This window comes from Carex rostrata, chromosome 1 (assembly GCF_964058835.1).
Source record: "Carex rostrata chromosome 1, lpCarRost1.2, whole genome shotgun sequence".
NCBI classification, from domain to species: Eukaryota; Viridiplantae; Streptophyta; class Magnoliopsida; order Poales; family Cyperaceae; genus Carex; species Carex rostrata.
Window position 1 is genome coordinate 4,003,393 of NC_135918.1, and position 19,926 is coordinate 4,023,318.

At 34.2% G+C, this 19,926-nt stretch overlaps 1 protein-coding gene across 1 annotated transcript; it reads left to right on the forward strand.

The window, feature by feature from the left end:
- Positions 1 to 917: 917 nt before the first annotated feature.
- Positions 918 to 7,108, forward strand: NADK2 (NAD kinase 2). Its single transcript, XM_078300828.1, has 8 exons — positions 918 to 1,366; positions 1,662 to 3,455; positions 3,555 to 3,676; positions 3,930 to 4,071; positions 4,917 to 5,141; positions 5,688 to 5,762; positions 5,997 to 6,098; positions 6,724 to 7,108. The coding sequence occupies exons 1-8, from the start codon at positions 1,175 to 1,177 to the stop codon at positions 6,925 to 6,927; spliced, it is 2,856 nt and encodes a 951-aa protein (XP_078156954.1). The 5' UTR covers positions 918 to 1,174; the 3' UTR covers positions 6,928 to 7,108.
- Positions 7,109 to 19,926: the final 12,818 nt, after the last annotated feature.

The window sequence follows — 19,926 nt, forward strand, 5'->3', positions numbered from 1 at the left end:
CGACCATCTTTTTACTTGTAGTTTACAAAACTGCTGGTTTCTGAATGTCTAGAGATACACATGGACTCGGCCTATCAACCATTTTGTAAGTTTACGCGGATTGCGTCGGCCCATAAATGTATGTCCTAGTTACGACGGTTTCACTTCTTTTGTTGAAAGCTGGAACTTTTTGTTAAAGTAAAGATAAAGATGAAGGTTAAGTTTTTTAATTTAATCGAGAACTGAGATATGAAAGCTGGATTCTAGTTGGACTAAGGGTAAATACTCAATTAATTTTGTCATAGTAAAATAATATCAAGTATATCAGTTGAAAGTATTGTTCCGGACTTGAAAGTTTGATTCAGATCCTCTCTCCTTGTACGGACATTATTGCAAGGTCCCAAACATTATCGGGCAACCGGTTTTGCATTTTTGTTTCGGCTGGAAACTGCCTGATTTCATTCCGATTTCAAGGCATGCGCGCAATAGATTGGATATGATATGACCCTGCTGATCTTGAAATATCGGTCTGGATCAGTCCGGCACTCTCCAACGGTTTCCACAGAAATGGATGTGATCACAATATATTTTAACATAAAGTTACTATATTAAATTTTAAACCTTTGATATTTTTTTTTTCACTTATTAAAATTTTACGTATAAATAATTTAATTGTTTTATTATTTATTCAATGCTAATTCATATGTATTAAAATATTTTGTATTTTATTTGATTATTTGATTACTTCATAACTGTATCTAATTTGTTGGTTTAGAATTTAGTTCACTTGCCTTTGGAAATGTGAAGCGTTGTGTGCCTCTTTTTAGTGCTAAACCGCCTAAACTACTGCTAATAAATGATTTACGAGTCACCCAAGCTTGGAATTTTCCTTTCAGGCCCCACAGGTGGATATATATCGTGTGCCAACCGAAGGTGAAAACACAATTTTTGTGGCCACGGGTTTTCATGTCCTCCCGCCTAGCATAATTTCTTCAAAAAGAAAATTTACTTAAGAGACCATGCCCCAAATTATCCACTTCCCTGTTTAAGTGTTCTCTCTCTCTCTGAATCAGTAGATCATTACAGTTTAGAAGCAAGCGCCTCGTTATCCACGAGTCGTGGATCACGACTGATCTTTCCATTAACAGATTCCATCGATCAGGAATTATTCATTTCCGATCGGAAATCAGATGCCATGCTGGCGACCTGTGGATGCCAGGGCCCCAGCAGGCTGTCGTTGCTTCACTCGTGTGGCACTGGTGGAAGCTATGGTGGGTGGCACTTGTGGAAGGAGAAATGGAGGCGTTCTAGGCCCGTAGTACTGGCGCTCGCCAAGGCGGATCGACTCTCCAGTTTCTTTTCATCTCCTATCGGCTTAGATTCTCAGGTCACTTTACGTAGCTTCTTTTATAGTTATTTTTGGTGAATCTTTGGATCAAATGTGCAATAGGGTCGTTTTTCGTTTTAACTGGGACCTTGATTGAAGTTTTGTTAAACCTAATTTCCTCATTATCCAATTAAAAAAAAAAAAAAATGTGATCCAGGGTCAAGAATGGGTATATTTGAGCCATGTTAGTAGCTAACTGGTATGATCTTACATTACTGTAATTGTTACTGTTACAGTACAAGACCTGTTGGCTCATCTTAGTAGCCATAATTGTAACCATTTAATATCTCAACAGACATTTCAATCCCGCGAATCATCCCAGCTTCTATGGGTAGGCCCCATACCAGGGGACATTGCTGAAATCGAGGCATACTGTCGCATATTTCGCTCAGCTGAACAACTCCACACATCCATCATGGAAACACTATGCAATCCTGAAACTGGTGTATGCACAATCTCCTATGATACTCCGTCAGAAGAATTACCTATTCTTGAAGAAAAAGTTGTGACTGTACTTGGCTACATGCTCACTTTGGTAACCCATGCCAGAATGGAAGTTGTTTCAGGCAGGTCCACTTCTAGCAACTCCACTTTCAGTAATTCTGCTTCCTTTGAAGCAAACTTTCCGCAAGGAAATCTCCCTCCTCTTGCTGTCTTTCGAGGGGAGATGAAGAAATGCTGCGAGAGCCTTGAAGTAGCTCTCTTAAGGTACTTGTTGCCATACCAGGATGGAAATACTGATATATGGAGGCGGTTGCAGAGGCTGAGGAATGTGTGTTACGATGCCGGTTTCTCTCGGGTTGATGGGTCACCGTGCCCAACCTTGTTTGCAAACTGGTACCCAGTTTATGCGAATCCCGAGGATACTGAACCAGCATTTTGGAGAGGTGGTCAGGTGACTGAAGACGGTTTGAATTGGTTATTGGAAAAGGGGTTTAAAACCATAGTGGATTTGAGAGAAGAAGAAGAAGGGGCAAGGGATGGGTACTATAATTCAGCCCTAAAAGAGGCAATATCAGGTGGAAAAATCAAGGTTGTGAACTTACCCGTTGAGATTGGAACTGCACCTACTGTGGACCAGGTCCATGAGTTTGCGTTGATTGTTTCTGATGTTACTAAGAGGCCAATTTATTTGCATAGTCAAGAGGGGGTTAATAGAACTTCAGCCATGGTGTCAAGATGGAAGCAGCATGCTGCACGTGCCTCAAAGCAGAATACTTTGAACACTAAATTTCTTAAAAATGGTTTTAATGGTGGTGTTGGTCAAAATGAGAGCGTGATCTTGGAAAGTAAAAATGGCACACTATTTGAGCCTGGTAAAAGCACCTGTGAAGATGGTGAAATGGATCCGCGAAATGGGAATGGGCCCCACCTACCAGACCCAGAGATGACTGGTGATTTGAAACATGGAGATGGCAAATTTGAAGAAGCAGGTTTGGTGAATTTTCCTATGAATAGCAATCCCTTCAAGGCACAGATTCCAAAATGTGATCTTTTCTCAAGACGAGAAATGCGCAATTTTTTCAAAGAAAGAGAGATTTATCCAAAGAATTATCTTACTTCTATGAAGTATTTAAACAAATCCCCTGCTCAGAAGGAAATGCAAGATGCAAGTCCATCAAAAGAGGAAACTTGGGTTCCAGGAAGTTCTGATGAGGCTAATTTGAAGAGTGATAATCTCTTATTGAATGATGATCCTAATAATGGAAAACCTAAATCTCTTGAATTGAATATAAATGGCATCCAAGTTCAACAAGACAACACTGACAACAAAACAATAGCTGTTGAAACTACAAATTTTAATGGAAATTCAAATAACAAAAGTACACCCAGCAGAAGTTTGGATTTAGTGGAAACAAATATGTGTGCATCTGCTACTGGTGTGGTACGTCTCCAGTCGAGAAAGAAAGCTGAGATGTATCTCGTACGTACAGATGGTTTTTCATGCACCAGAGAAAAAGTTACTGAATCATCCCTGGCCTTCTCACACCCCAGCACACAACAACAAATGCTTATGTGGAAATCTCCTCCTAAAACAGTTTTGCTGCTTAAGAAATTGGGTGATGAACTCATGGAAGAAGCTAAAGAGGTACACTTGTAAAATTATAGTCAGTATCTTATATAACTTTTCAGTCTTAGAAGTCTGAAAGTTTGTTCTTTTATTTATTTATTTATTTTTTTTTTGCAGGTTTCTAAGTTCTTGTACTATCAAGAGAAAATGAATGTGCTTGTGGAACCCGACGTGCATGATATATTTGCAAGGATGCCTGGTTATGGCTTTGTACAGACATTTTACACTCAAGATACCAGGTAATAAAAGTAATAATTTTGTACATGACCAAATTACCAAAATATCAGTACACTCTTGACAAGATCTATGCATCTCTAAGTACCCCCTGGAACATGGAAACTATCGCAAACGTTTTTCTCTCTATAGGGGTTATGTGTGATTAGCTGGCATTTTGTCTGTACATATATATAAACAAGAATACCCTTACAAATAAACTGATTACATCTTTATGCATGTTCTTTTGTTGATCATGTTTATACGACTTAAACATAGCGATCTTCACGAGAGAGTTGATTTTGTGGCATGCTTGGGGGGTGATGGTGTAATTTTACATGCATCAAATCTGTTCAGAAGCGCGGTCCCACCTGTCGTCTCCTTCAATCTTGGATCTCTCGGCTTCCTTACATCACACACTGTAAGTAATCTACACATTTTTGGGGGTTAGTTGGCATATTTATATTTATGAAGTAAAATCAGCTCCAACCAGACCGGATTATACATGGTGACATTTCAGATCAGGTCAGCATGCAGAATTGTGAAGTATGGAGCTTGATTTGATTACATGTTAGTTTATGATCTATCTCTATGTTGCATTTGGCAGAAAATAGTTGGGCCAATTGAACCTTGGCCTAAGTTAAAGGAAGAATCAGAAACTAAGAATATATGAAATTTCTTTTTTGCATGTCCCTTTTTCAAATGTTTAACATCAATATCCCTATTTTCAAGTGTTTGGCAAGACTATGCCTACTTTCAGATTACATACACTCAAAAGTCATAATGGACTCATGCATTCGACCAGCTGAGAAAACACTGAAAAATAACTTTCCAAGTACAAGAATTCAGTCTGTTTCATTTTGTCCTGTAGTTGGAGCTTTTTTTTAGCATTTTCTCAATAGTCTAAACATATTAATTCATTCACTTGCCACATGCATTCAGAAACTTATCAAACCTTTAAAAACTGGGATAATCATGCCAAACATTTGAAAAAATCGGATAGATAAAAAATTGTCGACTAAATGTGTATGGTCAAGTCTTCAATATCTGCCAAATCTGACCTCAATTTACTTGTTAGTCAAGGAATCCTGACCAATAAGTTAAATTGGTCAGTCTAAAATGGGTCCGGTCTGATTGACCTGTGAAATACAGGTCAATGCTGAACCTATATAGACAAAACATCTTCCTTTATGCTGAAGTTTTATGTTAATAAGTAATGAAAGCCATCAATTATGAATTTAAAAGTAAGTTTACTATTTGTCACAGTTTGATGGTTTTAAGCAAGACTTGAGAGCAGTAATTCATGGGAACAACACATTGGATGGGGTGTACATAACTCTTAGAATGCGCCTCAGGTGCGAGATTTTCCGTAATGGAAAAGCAATTCCAGGAAAAGTATTTGATGTTTTGAATGAAGTTGTGGTTGATAGGGGTTCCAACCCATATCTTTCCAAAATTGAGTGTTACGAGCATAATCGCCTTATTACCAAAGTAAGTTGCTAAATTTTGTTCATTTTCTGCTTGGTTCCTTTGGGCTTTGCAAATTCATATTCTGAGGATATCTACAATAATACTCAACAGTCATGTTTGCTACCGGCATCTACCACGAGTTACTTTAGTACAGTATGCAACCTGTAACAACCAGCTTTCATAAGCAAAACATGGTTATTACTTTTTTTCTTTCTGTATTGTATCAACAATTGTGCTTTCTGATTGGTTCATGGAAACGCAGAAAAGAACATCCACGTGGATCCATTATTGTTTCAGTTTGTTCCTGGAAAAAAAAAATGCTTCATACATATTTTTTTGTATGCTCTGATATGAGAATTAGGTGTAAATGCAACTATCCAAAGAATGTTGGATTTTGATAAATGGGAGGCTTATGGGTTAATGTTTGCTAGTAGTACAAAAGATTTTGGGATTTTGCAAACAGGAGGTTTATGGATCCATTATTGATCATATATTTTTTTCTTGTATGTTACGTAAAATATGCTCAGACTTCTGTTGTTTTAATGTATCTGGCATATAAAATTATAGGTTCAAGGGGATGGAGTTATAGTTGCTACTCCTACTGGCAGCACTGCTTATTCCACAGCTGCAGGAGGCTCAATGGTAACTATTTTTTTTTTTTTTTTGCTATTTGCACTTAATACATCAATCCATTATTGGTTGAGTGGTCACAAGAGTTTGTTTGATAATTTCACCCTGCTTTGTTCTTCTTGGTTTCAACAATTGCTTAATTTATTTCTCCAAAGCTGGATAACAGTTATCAGGGCTTGAGCTGTAGTATCTTATTCAACTTTATAATTTGCTCTAATTCAACATCTAATGGTTAATTTGTATCAGGTTCATCCAAATGTGCCATGCATGTTGTTTACACCAATTTGCCCACACTCTCTCTCATTTAGGCCAGTAATACTTCCCGACTCTTCCCAGCTTGAGTTGAAGGTGATCTTTTGTTCCCACATTTGTAAGCAAGGTCAAGTTGACCTTGAGTTGCCAAGTTATAGTGATATTGTCCTTCATTCTCTTTGCAAATTGCCCCTGTAGTATTACCACCATTTGCATCTAGCACCTGACTTTTGGAACAGGTTTGCTGAAACTAAGGTTAAAGCAAAGATGAAAATGACCAAATTGCACTTGAGTTTCCCTGAAAATTGTACTTACCTCTACCATCTTATGCAAACTTGATGCACAGCATGCAAATATGTCTGGTTTGCTTATATTTAAATTTGCGAAGATAAAATACTAGATTTGAGATAAAGATTGGTGATATACAAATTGTCTTTCGCAACATAAATAAGGGAGATAAAAGAGAGAGAAAGAATATGCCTTAATATTGCAGCAATTACAATTTAAATGGCGGTGCTATCTGCAGCAAGAAAAATAAAATGAGAAACTTTTGGGAGACATGCAAAATGGAGTGCAAATTACACAAATGGTCCCTGAACAATAGGTGTTACCAATTTCCAATTTGGACCCCAAAAATGTTTCAATTTTAGTTTTAAAAAGACCAATTTGGGCAATTTTGGCTCTTACAGATCTGTAAATAAACATATATTATCTTTACCAGATACCAGGGGATACAAGAAGTAATGCATGGGTGTCTTTCGATGGAAAGAGAAGGCAACAACTCTCAAGAGGTGACTCTGTTCGAATTTGCATGAGTCAGCACCCGCTCCCGACTGTTAATAAATCTGATCAAACTGGCGATTGGTTTCGCAGCCTTATCCGGTGTTTGAACTGGAATGAACGGCTTGACCAGAAGGCACTATAGCGGCTATAGTAGAGCCTTTAGATTTTGCATTTTATTAATAATTTATTTTCTTTTGGAGCCTGTATATAGATGTAAATAATAAATCCACATCAACCAATACATGAACTCGTTAGAAGGTTCATTGTTCATATTAATGACATTTTTTTGGAGTAAAATAAAAAGCGTACAGTGCAGTTGTTTATGTCGTTATTATTCTTTAATGTTTTAATCCCTTAAGTATTGTGATGTGCATATAATATACCTCTGCTATCGTTCTCATCATCGATTCTCTCATCACCCAAATACAGGTGTCTCATGATCTCATCTACCGCATCATCTACAGTTATAATCTAACATTAAAAATAAGTTCATCTTGGTTGTCTTTGGAGGTTGGAACTTATTATACTTCAATTCCTTCTGACTTTTACACATTAAAGTTTGTGATGTGGAATTCGTTTAGTTGTTTCTTTAAAATAGTCCAACAATCCCGGAGTGTGACCACCAGAAAAGTATATTTTGCAATAGGTCTTTGAGCGTAATGCGATGGGTCAGAGAGAGATAATATAAAATTATAAATCATATCCAATCTGACCCTGGCTTAGTAAAATAACTCAAGAAGGAAAGCAACAAAACTTGAAGAAAATTTCTACTTTCCGACCACGAGCTCAAGTCAACTAATCTTTTACAACATCATCCAGGCTCTGAATAGATAGCTGAATTTCAATTATAAGTATATGCTGTATTAGGTAGGGGATATATTATGTATGTTTGACTTTGTTTTGGATTCAACCAACTATAATACTTTACGTTTAGCATGTAATTCATGCCTATTTTTATTAATCCGTGATATATCTGTATACCTTAGTCCTATTCTACTGTCAATTTAAGTGCTAATTTATTAGTAAAATTGTTTCAACCCGAACTTTGGCGAATCTTTTTTTCGTTCCGGTGATGAAATAGGTCACAAACTACTCTTCAGATTGTGTATATTGAAATTTGGATGTTACTTTTTAAAAGCCATTCTCCTATATCACCTTTTTAAGGGTAAATTTATGAGTAAAAGCTCACCAATTTAATGAGCTTAATTCAAAAATCAATCGAACTAACTTCAAACAACAAATCTAAATCGTTAAAACCGATCTATTTCATGAGTGATGTGTTTATCAAATGTACACATTTTGAACTAATTTAGTTTAAATTCAAGTGATCGAAAAAGCAGATTTATAAGTTAATTTTAATGCATTTTTTTTTTACCGCTTGACTTTATACTAAGTTAATTCAAAATTTATAATTAATGTATATGCATTACTCGTGAAAAATTGAAATAGAATGGTTTCAACTGTTTTGATTCGTTGGTTAAAGCGAATCCAATAGATTCTTCAGTAGACTCACCAAATTTCTTGGTAAGTTTAAGAACATCTTAGTTCTACTTTTTTAAAGCTTTTAGCTCACTATGGTAAATCATAATTATATATATATATGAGTAAAGCTAATATACACTTAAGTGTACCGTACTCTTAAGTTTAGGCCGTTCGATTTCTTTAAAAGTTGTGTAGATTCTTTAAAAGTCGTGATAGCACGACTTTTAAAGAAATCGAACGGCCTAAACTTAAGAGTACGGTACACTTAAGTGTATATTAGCTTTACTCTATATATATATAGAGGAAGGTTCAAATGCCTCCATTTTTAAAAACTTAAATAACTCAACATTTAAATTATAAATGTCAAAATAAAACCGTTAGATGTAATCTATGTTATTTTCTCTATATGCTCATAAAATATTATCACATTTTAATTTTGTTTTTATGTGAATTAATAAGTTGAAAAATCAACGTCTAAAAATTATCCACATTAGTACATTTTTATACAATCTCTTGATGACAATTAAAACAAAGTTGAAATATCGTAATATTTTACATGTGCATAGATAAAATGATGTAGATCATATCCAACGGTTTTGTTTTGACTTTTAAGTTCCAAATTTTTAGTTATTAAAGTTTTTAAAAATGAAGACACCAAAAATAGAGGCATTTGAACCCTCCTCATATATATATTTATTTTAAGCATGAAACGAAGATTATTTTTTATTTTTTTATATTACTTGCAATAACATACGCCGAATTTGGACTTGCGACTATCTTAATAAACTATATTATGCGTGATTATCTGTCCTTCTAAGATATATATATATATATTTGGTATATAAAGATTTATTAATTAATAGAAGATAGCCTATTGTGTACACAATTGTCGGAACAATGAATAATGCCTCCTTCGAACATCATTCCAAAGGGGATGGATGCATGATGCATCTATAGTTTTCACACAATAGCCATGACTAACTAGTATGTGTGCCTAAATTTTGTCTATTCAGATCGTTTACACGTATATTCAGGGGAAAAAAAATTTGAGACTGGAGAACTAAATAAATGTCATGTAATTTCAGAGAACTTCTGATAATAATTTTTGTAAAAATTGAAAAATTAAATACAAAATTTCAATTTATAAGAGGTGCTTAGCATCTTATTTCTCCATATATTCTTTTGCCCTGCATACATTACACCTACTTGGATCTCAAACTCTCTATGATGGAAATCGAAAAACAGGATTTGCTTAAGATTTCTCGTAAATGAACTTATTACATGATTACATCAGTACTGGTATCAACAGTTTTTTTTATTAGGGTAAAAATAAAAAATAAATTAAATGTATAGACAACTCTTGAGTAGTCAGTTTTTTTTATTAAATTATTAAGGATTTGGATCTAATGAATTAACTTAATAATTTTGACAATCATAAAAAATAACTTGGTAGTTTTGAAATTTAATTTTTAAAATTGAACTTTTACTATAGTTATATTGCACGTGAATAATAATGAAACTTCACTAAGTTTTACCGTTTATCAAATATCAAAAGTTATAACGGTTTATCTATGACTTTCTCTGATAGAACATCAGATAACGATATGAAATTTGATTCATAATCAATCTATTAGACCAATAACATCTCGACACATCTTTTTCTATTTTTTGAAAATATTTAAATTAATTTATGAAAATATTGTCAAAATTATCATGATAAGATGATGATCCCAACCAATTTATGAGAGAATTTTAACAGCAGAAATTATGGCAAAAAGAGAATGAAATTTACCAAACATATGTACATGCAAAAATGCGCAGAAGGGATACTGAGAGCATCAAACACCTATTCTACGAGCTCTATGCGCTGCCTTTATAATGGATAAAGAAGGCAATCAACAAACTAAAGAGATATCGCTTTAATGATGTTCAAAGGAATGATGTGCAATAATTTTTAGAGATTAAATAAAAAACATTACAGATCCAGAATCCGGGCAATGAAGTTTACACACAATGGAAGTTCCTCCATTGATCGCAAACGGATCATAGCCGAAGAGTTTTGTTTTGTGATTTTTGTGTTTTATTTCTAAAAAAAATATTTTTTCTTTTTAAGATATAATTGTATTGAATCTATTTCTTTAACCATCTTATGAAACTTTGAAACCTAAACCTTTGTATCGGTCAATATATCAAATAATTAAGGAATCCTCATTTTCTCTAGAAAAAAGAGAAAAAAAAAAACGAAGCTATTATAGTGGAGCATTTTACAAAGCTTACAGAGAGGATACAATGGGCGAAGGTTTAATTACTTCTCCTGGTTTGTCTCCTTCTTGCTCCAGTGACAAGTAAACGGCCACCAAGCAAAACCTCATTGATTGGAATATTTTTTTTTCTTTTTTGAACAAAACAGGAATAAATAAGATCCGACCCAATGGTGAGTGCGTTTCCTCTGAGATATCTCAACTTTTGTGACGTGTCCGGTGCCCATTCGGGGGTGATGTAGGGGTCAGTATTATGTGTGCTTTAAGATTCGTGCAGAACGTATTTAAACGGTTGGGATTTTCCATAAAGTCACGCAAAGTTTGAGATATCTCAGAGGATACGAATTCCCCATGGTGTTGTGCTCAAGACAAAAAAAAAAACGAAAAAAAACAAAACAGCCTCTCCTCCATTGGTTGGCTTCTCAGGGATGGGCCCATGATGCTCGGATGAGATCAAGGGCATTTGCTTTCTTTCGCCAAACAAATGGCATGTTACATTCGTAACATTCCATGTGCAACAAGTCGGAGCTGGATAAAGAAATATTGTCCACAGAAATGCTTGGTTCACCCCAGTGCGTACCTAGCATGTACTACGTGCAGTGGCGGAACTAGGAATGATCGGTAGGGGGGCTAACTAGAGACAGATCGCTTAATTGCGTGCCCTCGTCACCTCGTTGCGAAGCCCAGTGGTCAGAGTGCCATCGAGGGGGTCGGGGGGCCAGAGTGTCATCGCGGAGCCCAATCGTCCAGTGCCATCCGTATATTTTTCTGGGCCAAGGGGGGCCAGGGCCCAGACCTTGGTTCCACCCCTGACTACATGCACAAACGTTAACGTTCTTGGATAATTGAAACAAAAGATGACAAAATTAACACTTATGAACTTAAATTAAAGAATTTTACAAAATCCAAAAAAAATGACATTTTAAGTTTTTTTTTTTTTGAATAAAGGTTGGAGGTCAAGTCACCCAACTATTTAATATTCTTATTATTATAACAAAATATTTTCCCCATCCGGATTAATATGTATTTTTCTTGGTATGCCTGTATCTGAAATATCACTGACATTTTAAGGCTACCATATGACATTTGATAAATTAAAATCTCTATGAATTATCTGTATAAATTTCCTTTTGAATGCGTGAATAAAAGGGTACAGGAAGAGTACAATTTGTGAGTCTTTTAAATAAGTCAAAATAGTTTTGAAAGAAGTCGGCAAACGATATATGTAAATTATATTGTCTACCTTAATTAATACTCAAAAAAGTAATAAGAATAACAAACTATCTATTTTAATTAAGGATTTTAATACTCAAAAAACTATTTAACAAACTATCCTTAATTAATACTCAAAAAAGTAATATTTTACAAGGCAAACGATATATGTAAATTATATTGTCTACCTCTCATGTCTCCTGCTCATTGTTTTTGAACGAACCAGTAACCTGCCTGTGGATTCAAGGCATTATTTCCATTACAGGGAAAGAGAAGGAGACGGAGATGTTAAAAATACATGAGGAGGGTTCAAATGCCTCCATTTTTAGTGCCTCCATTATGCCTCTATTTTTAAAAACTTTAATAACTCAAAATTTAAATCTTAAAATTCAAAATAAAACCGTTGGATATGAACTATACCATTTTATCTATGCACGTGTAAAAAATTATGGCATTTCAACTTTGTTTTGGTTGTCATCTTGAGCTTGTAAAAATGTATACTAATGTGGACAATTTATAGACGTTGATTTTTTAACTTATTGATTCACATAAAAGCAAAATCAAAATGTGATAATTTTTTATGGGCACATAGAGAAAATAACATAGATCACATCTAACGGTTTTATTTTGATGTTTAAGTTTTAAATTTTGAGTTATTTAAATTTTTAAAAATGGAGGCATTTGAACCCTCCTCAAAAAAAAAAAAAAATATATATATATATATACAGTCCAACAAACATAGATTTAATTATTAACCAAAAGTACTTGAGCATAACCATCTGACCCAATAAAACAACGGTCCTGAGTTTGAAATTTGAAGTTTCAAATGGTAACATGTTATATATAAAACAAAACCCAATAATCAAGGTATTTAATGTAGGGAACATAAAGGAATTTGTTCACATGCTTATTAAAATTAAATATCTCTTATATTTTACTTAAATTTTTCTCAATTATATATGAAAAAAGGCAGAGTAATAGCACCCTCGTAAATGGATATAAACGATGCATAAAATTTTACTTGACTACCGCATAACAAAGTGAAATAATGTTCAACTATTGAATTATAAAATATAATTTAACTGAACATTTATAGAACAATGTTCAAACGGACTGTATTTTTTGCGATTTGAACTTTTTAACACAGGTCTTAAAAGTTAAGTATCAAACTTGACAATTATAATCATTGAATGATTAAATTTATAACATAACTGGACTCTTTAAGGAAGGTTTAATTGAACTTTTCTCAAATCAATAAATTGTGTTGATGACACCAGCAATCAGTGGCGGAACCAGGAATGATCGGTAGGGGGGGCCTAACTAGTTTCTCTCAGAATATCAGTTTTAGTTTCATATTATACGATTAAATGAAAAGAAACAATGGAAAGAGTGAAAAGAAACAGAGGTGCCAAGCAGGGGCGAATGGGCACTAATCGGGTTTAAACCCATTAACTAATCGAATACTAGATAAAATACAATCAATATGAAAAACACAACAAACAATCTTTCATGAGTTTAAATAAAATTGAAAATTAATCAAAGTTTGAGACGTAATAATTTATGTGAAATATATTTTTTGTCGGAAGTTAGAACAAATAAATAGAGTATTATATCCAATCAATCATTTGGCAGTAATAACATAAAAAAGTTAAGTTACCTGTTGAAGAAACTTAGTTATCAGTCATTATTGGTCACGGGAGCAGCCCAAAAAGGTAGCCCAATTAGTCCCTTATCAACACAGCATCTGGATTGTTATATACAAGTATCGCTGGCTTAATCCCACAACAAAATTAAAAAGCGCTGGAACATATGCAAAGGCTATAAAATAGGTGGGAGGTGCAGTCTTTAAAAGCACTTACCCGTTCAGGTCTGAGAATTATCAAAAAGGTTCATGGGCTGAATCAGGGGTAGGCATTATGTTAAATCAGGTAGGCACAAATACTAAATTGTAATGGGCCTACTAAATATTTCAAATTCAGGGGCCTCAGTAGATCCACCCCTGATACCAAGGGCTCATAAATAATGTAGGGGGTGCCAGTTTTTTTTTTTTTTTAAAGGGCTCTTTATATTTTTATGGGCCAAGGGGGGGCCAGGGCCCAGGCCTTGGTTCCGCCCCTGCCAGCAATGACGCTAACATGTAAAAATTCATCAGACTCTGTAAACACTTATTTTAAACTTAGTTGGAGATGGGATGCAAATGGGAAATTTACAGTCAAGTCCTTGTATAAATTCTTGAATTATAGAGGGGTCAAACTCAAACATACGATGCTTTGGTGGATAGTACCAATATCTCTCAAGATTAGAGTCTTTATGTGGTTAACTCATAAAAATAGAATTTTGACCATGGATAATTTGTTGAAAAAAGGTTGGCAGGGCAATATGTCAATTTTGTAATCAGCCGGAATCCATTAACCATTTGTTTGTTACATGTGCATTTACTAAACAAATATGGTTTTTCATGGGATCATGTCAATCTGCTAGTATATTGTGGACTAAATTTTCTGATATTGTACATTTTGCTAAGCAGCTACCTAAACATCAAAGAGCTGCCTTGTTGCTTGTTTGTAGTGCAGTTTGTTGGACACTTTGGAAACATCGCAACGAACTTTGCTTTGAAACAGGTAAGAAAAAATCACCACGACATATCATTCTTCTAATTATCTCCCTTGTGCATTATTGGACAGGTCGGGTCAAACCTCCAGTATAGGACTGTCTGTCTCTCTGGCTGCCGGTGGACACGGAGGCTATTCCAATCTCTAGTTGGCATCCAGATGATCACTCCATGGAGCAGCAGACGACATCATCACCTGAGCAATATGGAACACCATCCCCTGTTGAGATTGAGCTCCCGATGGTTCTTTATGAAGAAGCTGCGCAATAGATGGCAGACTCTGGTTCTAATGGCCAATTTTGATTTAGCTAAAATTTACCCCAGCCCTTTGTGGCTTGTTGTCAGGCCCTTCTTGTGGCTTAGAGTTATAAAGTTAGATTTTATATTGCTGGTTTTATATGCAGTTTATCTTGTGGATTGCATTTATCGCTGTTATTGGGCTCTCTTTTGTTGCGAATATTAGATAATGAACACATGATGCTGTAAATTAACTTTTTCTTGAATGAAAAGGGCTTTGGCCTCTCTTATAAAAAAAAAGTAAACACTTATTTTGACCCCTCTAAATTACATTGTAATCTTCTATATTTTATAAAATTTTGCAAATACGTTTACCTTTTGTGTCTCTCATAAAAAATAAATCACACCACACGCACTTAATTCGACCTTCTGATTTTTATTTTGTACACCTAATCGACACAAATATATATACATTATTTTATCATGAATGCCCAATTAGGAGTGAAAACGGAGCATAATTCATATTCCTTTTTTTTTTTCTGGATACATATACAGAGTGGATATCAGATGGATATGGACAGATCGGATCAGATATTTATTAAATAATATTAAAAAAATATTAAAAGATATTAAAGTTCATAATATTTATCTAATTTAATGTTAAATAACATATTTTTTTTATAATATATATTAAAATATATGTTATATATATCTACTATTAGATACAAATAATTGAAACATAAAATTATATAGTATTCATATCCACATCTATTTTTCAAAAACATATATCGAATATTATCCATATTGTTTCCCCCCTAATGCCCATTCAATACATGAAATGTCACCACTGTTTTTGTAGACACATGCATGACCATAAATTTACACTCTTAAAACTTAAAAGCGCTGTGAACATTGAGCTATTACTAGTGCCAAACAAGACCTTGAGTTATAATTTAATTGTTGGGTTTCGGGGTATTCAAAATCTCTTTAGGCTTAAGCTGCGGAAAGACCGTAAAACAAAAATTTTAATTCTAACTCAAGTCGTGGATTAAAAGGATATACCGGAAAGACCACCGAGATTGTCTATCTCCAGTCTTTCATTGCAATGACCTTTTAATCTTTTACAGATCTACTTACTAATTAAACAGATTAATATAATATTTATACCCAGTGTTGCAAAATGCGGTTCTATGCGGCGCATATGCGTATGTGGTTGGAAACCGCATAGGAAAAAACATATGCGGTCTAATATGCGGTTCTGCATATGCGGCCGCATAGAACCGCATTATGTTTGTATGCTATGAAATTTATGTATTATGCTGTGATAACTGAGTTATGTGATAACTGACTTGTGAGTTGTGGCCTGTGATAACTGATATGTTGACTACAGCTATTCACTATTTCACATTTATGTTTGTATTTTTATTTTTGTTGTGAGATTATGCATATAATGATACAAATTATATATGAATTCTTATTTTAAAATCCGCATATATTAGTCCGCATAAAAATCCGCATATGCGGCCGCATACCGTATATGCGGTATGCGGTGTCCTTCCACATACCGCATTTTGCAACACTGTTTATACCTTGTTTCCAAATTCGGATTGGAATGAAGACCGAGCGAGAAGAGCGACTCCGGGATGTTGGGAATCATAAAGGCCAAACAATTACGCATTATCTAGAGATCAAACAATTACATCTCATCTAGGGGTCAAACACTTACACCCCGGGGAAGGAGAAACAGTTTTCCACCTTAACCTAATGATCGTCCTATGCCAAAGATGAAGGATTTCATGATGCTGCAAGGCGATAAATTCAAAATTTTGACCCTCTTACAAGCATCTATGGATCTACTTTATTATGCTAATTCTATTAAAGCAATTCAAATGTATGCAAATGGATATCTACTCATTCATTCATCACAAATCTATCTACTAAAGGTGATTTGGATATACCTCTACCAAATGTCAATTTGGTAAATAGAGAGAAGTCGAATTCTCTTCTAGATCTCTTGGATACCTTCGTTTGTCGAAACGGCCTCCTAGTGTTCACCTTGAACTAAACAAGGATTAGAAAGACCTTGCTAGAGGTCTTAATCTAATATAAGCTTAGAACCTAGTTAATAACCCTTCTTGTTCTTCTACTAATTCTTCATTAGAGAAATCAATAATATGAGAGAAAGAGGGATGGCGGCTAGGAGGGAGAGGAAGAGAAGGAAATAAATTTTCAGAAAATTTCTTGCTTGCTTACTTGAATACCTTCTCTACCTCTCCTTATATACAAATATACTAGGATTTCCGTTGTGTAACCTTCATAGTATAATTTTCTTTATTAAAAGAGACAACCCTAGCCGCTGCTACAGTGCGCGCTACAGTAACTGCCTCAACTCATATTCATTTTGGGTTTTAATAAACTTATGTTATAATAATGTTTTGCACATTATTAATTATGTGTCATGTATATTATACTATATAATACGTACCATATTATACCAAATAATATACATGCACACTTCTCATAAATTTATTTTTGTTCTAAGCAGTCATGATATTTATTTATCACATATATATTATTTCATGTCATATGAAACAATATACATCATATAAATAAAATATCCTTCTTGTTTCTCGTTCAGTTGGTGTGACCTATATGGAGGATCTGTGTTATGTTGGCAATGGCATAAAACATTTTATTACCATAAACTATAAGCGGTATTCTAGCTATACATTATAGTTACCCAAATAACATAGATGTAAAGTATCATTTTTACAATACATGATCCTTTAAAGTAACGTTACAAATAACATTACTTGTGTCCATTCCTTGCCACATGATATTATGAATAATATACAAAGTCGGACCGTGTCATCTTTGTATTATATTCGTTTCTTGGTCTCTTAAGTAAATTATAAATATATAACTGCACTTCAGTTATATTGCATGCATTATAATTCTACTTTACCAAGGGGCCCATAAAATATCATCACTCATTATAAATGAGGGGCAATGATACTATTGACATATAACTTTCTCCCGCACAAGTTATATACAAGGAACTAATATTTTTATCACCACTTATGATAAGCAGCTTTTAATACTAATTACATTATATATTTCTCATGTGAAAAAGAAATACATCTCATATCTTAGAATTCTGAGACACAATGAAAATATTAATGACACTAACATAACCCATATAATATTTTCATTCGTTAGGTCTGTTCAAAATATGAAACCTTTCATATACTCATGTTATTAAACGATAAGCCTTTATCAACATTTATAGAACTACAATGTACTTTAATCAACATGACAAACTTATCATGGTATATTAGTGTTCCATGCTAATAACCAAGTTTGTGAACATTTTAGAAATTTATGTTTGTCATCATATAGAGTTCTATGGTTCAAGACCAAGAGCATCTTCTTGAACACTTCTAAAGATAAACATAAATTTCATGGAACAAAATGCATGTAGCATCAAATTCATAAACATAACATATAAAAGTGATCAACATAAGATAACTTTTAGAACACATATCTAACAAAAGAGACCCAAAACATAAATCTTAAGTGCGGAACATAATACCTGATTCCATGCCGTTTGTCATGGAATATCCAAAGCCATGGCAGAGCAAACCGTCTCCGTGAGCACGAGACAAGTCTTCAATGGCAAGAAGTCCTTCTCGCCTTTTGTCGTCGAGTCGAGAAATAAGTCTTCCAAGACAGCAAGGTGTGGCCCTTGAGAAATCATTTCCAAATTTTCCTAATGGATTTCTCTTCTCTATTTTTTTATGGTGGAAGAAGAAGAGAAGGCACATAGAACTGTATTTTTCTTAAGAGAAAAACATATGTTCAGTTTCTGTGCTTTTCTTGGTGGTATAGAGTCGACATATTGCCAAACCCTAACCCCAAACCATTTTATGGCCACATGCATCAAAAAGCGTGCAACTGCATCAAAATCCGTGCAGCTGCTGGAGAATCAGTATCCTTAATTGCAAATTTCAGAATCAGTCCATCAATGATTTGATCTTTGCCTAAATTGTTCTACACATTTATGGACCACATCTTAATGAATATATTAATTGTCTATTACCTTATTTGATCACTTTAATTGAAAATCATATATGACAGTAAACAATCCATAATTAGATTACATATATGCTCAATGTTGGCATTAAATCCAACGAGGTTGGCAATAAATCCAACACGGGAATGACTCGTCTCGGAGCATCAGACGTCTGATGCCTCTATCGGTTATCCACCAGAACTAACCGGAGAGCGATTTATTTCTTTTGCCAGAAATACTATAAACCGTGAGATTCTGCAAAAACACTATTCATCGAGAAAAGATGAAAACACGTAAACACCAATTTGCAGTTATTCAGATTCACTAATAAGCAAAACTGAAATATCGCAAAATTTGAGAAAACACTATTCACCAATCCCACAAATATACTTCTCAATAGCACGCAAGATTATACGTCAATTACGTATAACTTTCTTTTCTCAACCGAAACACTATTTGGGAGAGAAACCAAGAAAGAGAGAAAATAGAAACTCGAATCGATCTGACACGATCCGATATGAAGTGAATCAGTAACTTTTCTCTCTACGCCTCCACCCCTATTTATAGGGTTATATGGCGGTTGCCAAATGACCGAAATACCCTCGGGTGGATAAGGATGATGACATGTCATGTGGATAAGAACAATGATGTGTCATGTGGATAAAAACGATGACGTGTCATGCGGATAAGGATGACATGTGAAAAGACCAAAATACCCTCGGCCCAAATTTAATTAGTATCCATATAATTATTCTGAACAATTATATTTTTTGCGGTTGTTGTTTCGGTAACTTTTATATAACGTATCGTGCACGTTTATAAATTAACCGTTGTTTTTGCTTGTCATCTTATATGACATTTATAATTTAATTATATCATGTATAATTAATTATAACCATCTTATTATTAATCATAATCAATTTATAATTAATCAATAAGATTCTCCGAGTAGCTCCTATATGGTGTGACCCAATAGGATCTGTGTTATGTTGGTAAATAGAATTAAAACTGTTTTAACTTCTATAATTATAGGAGGCATCTGACATATGCACTATGACCATCCAATTACACAGATGATGCTATACTGTACAATACCATGATTCAGTAAACTATTTTACTCGTGTTAATTCTTTGTCTCGTAGTTATCAGATCAGTTTCAAGGTAGGTGTGTGTCATCCTTGCAAACTTAATCTTTTATTGATCTTGAACATATTATCAAATATAATTACTCTTGTAATTATACTTATGCTGATAATCTTATTCTAT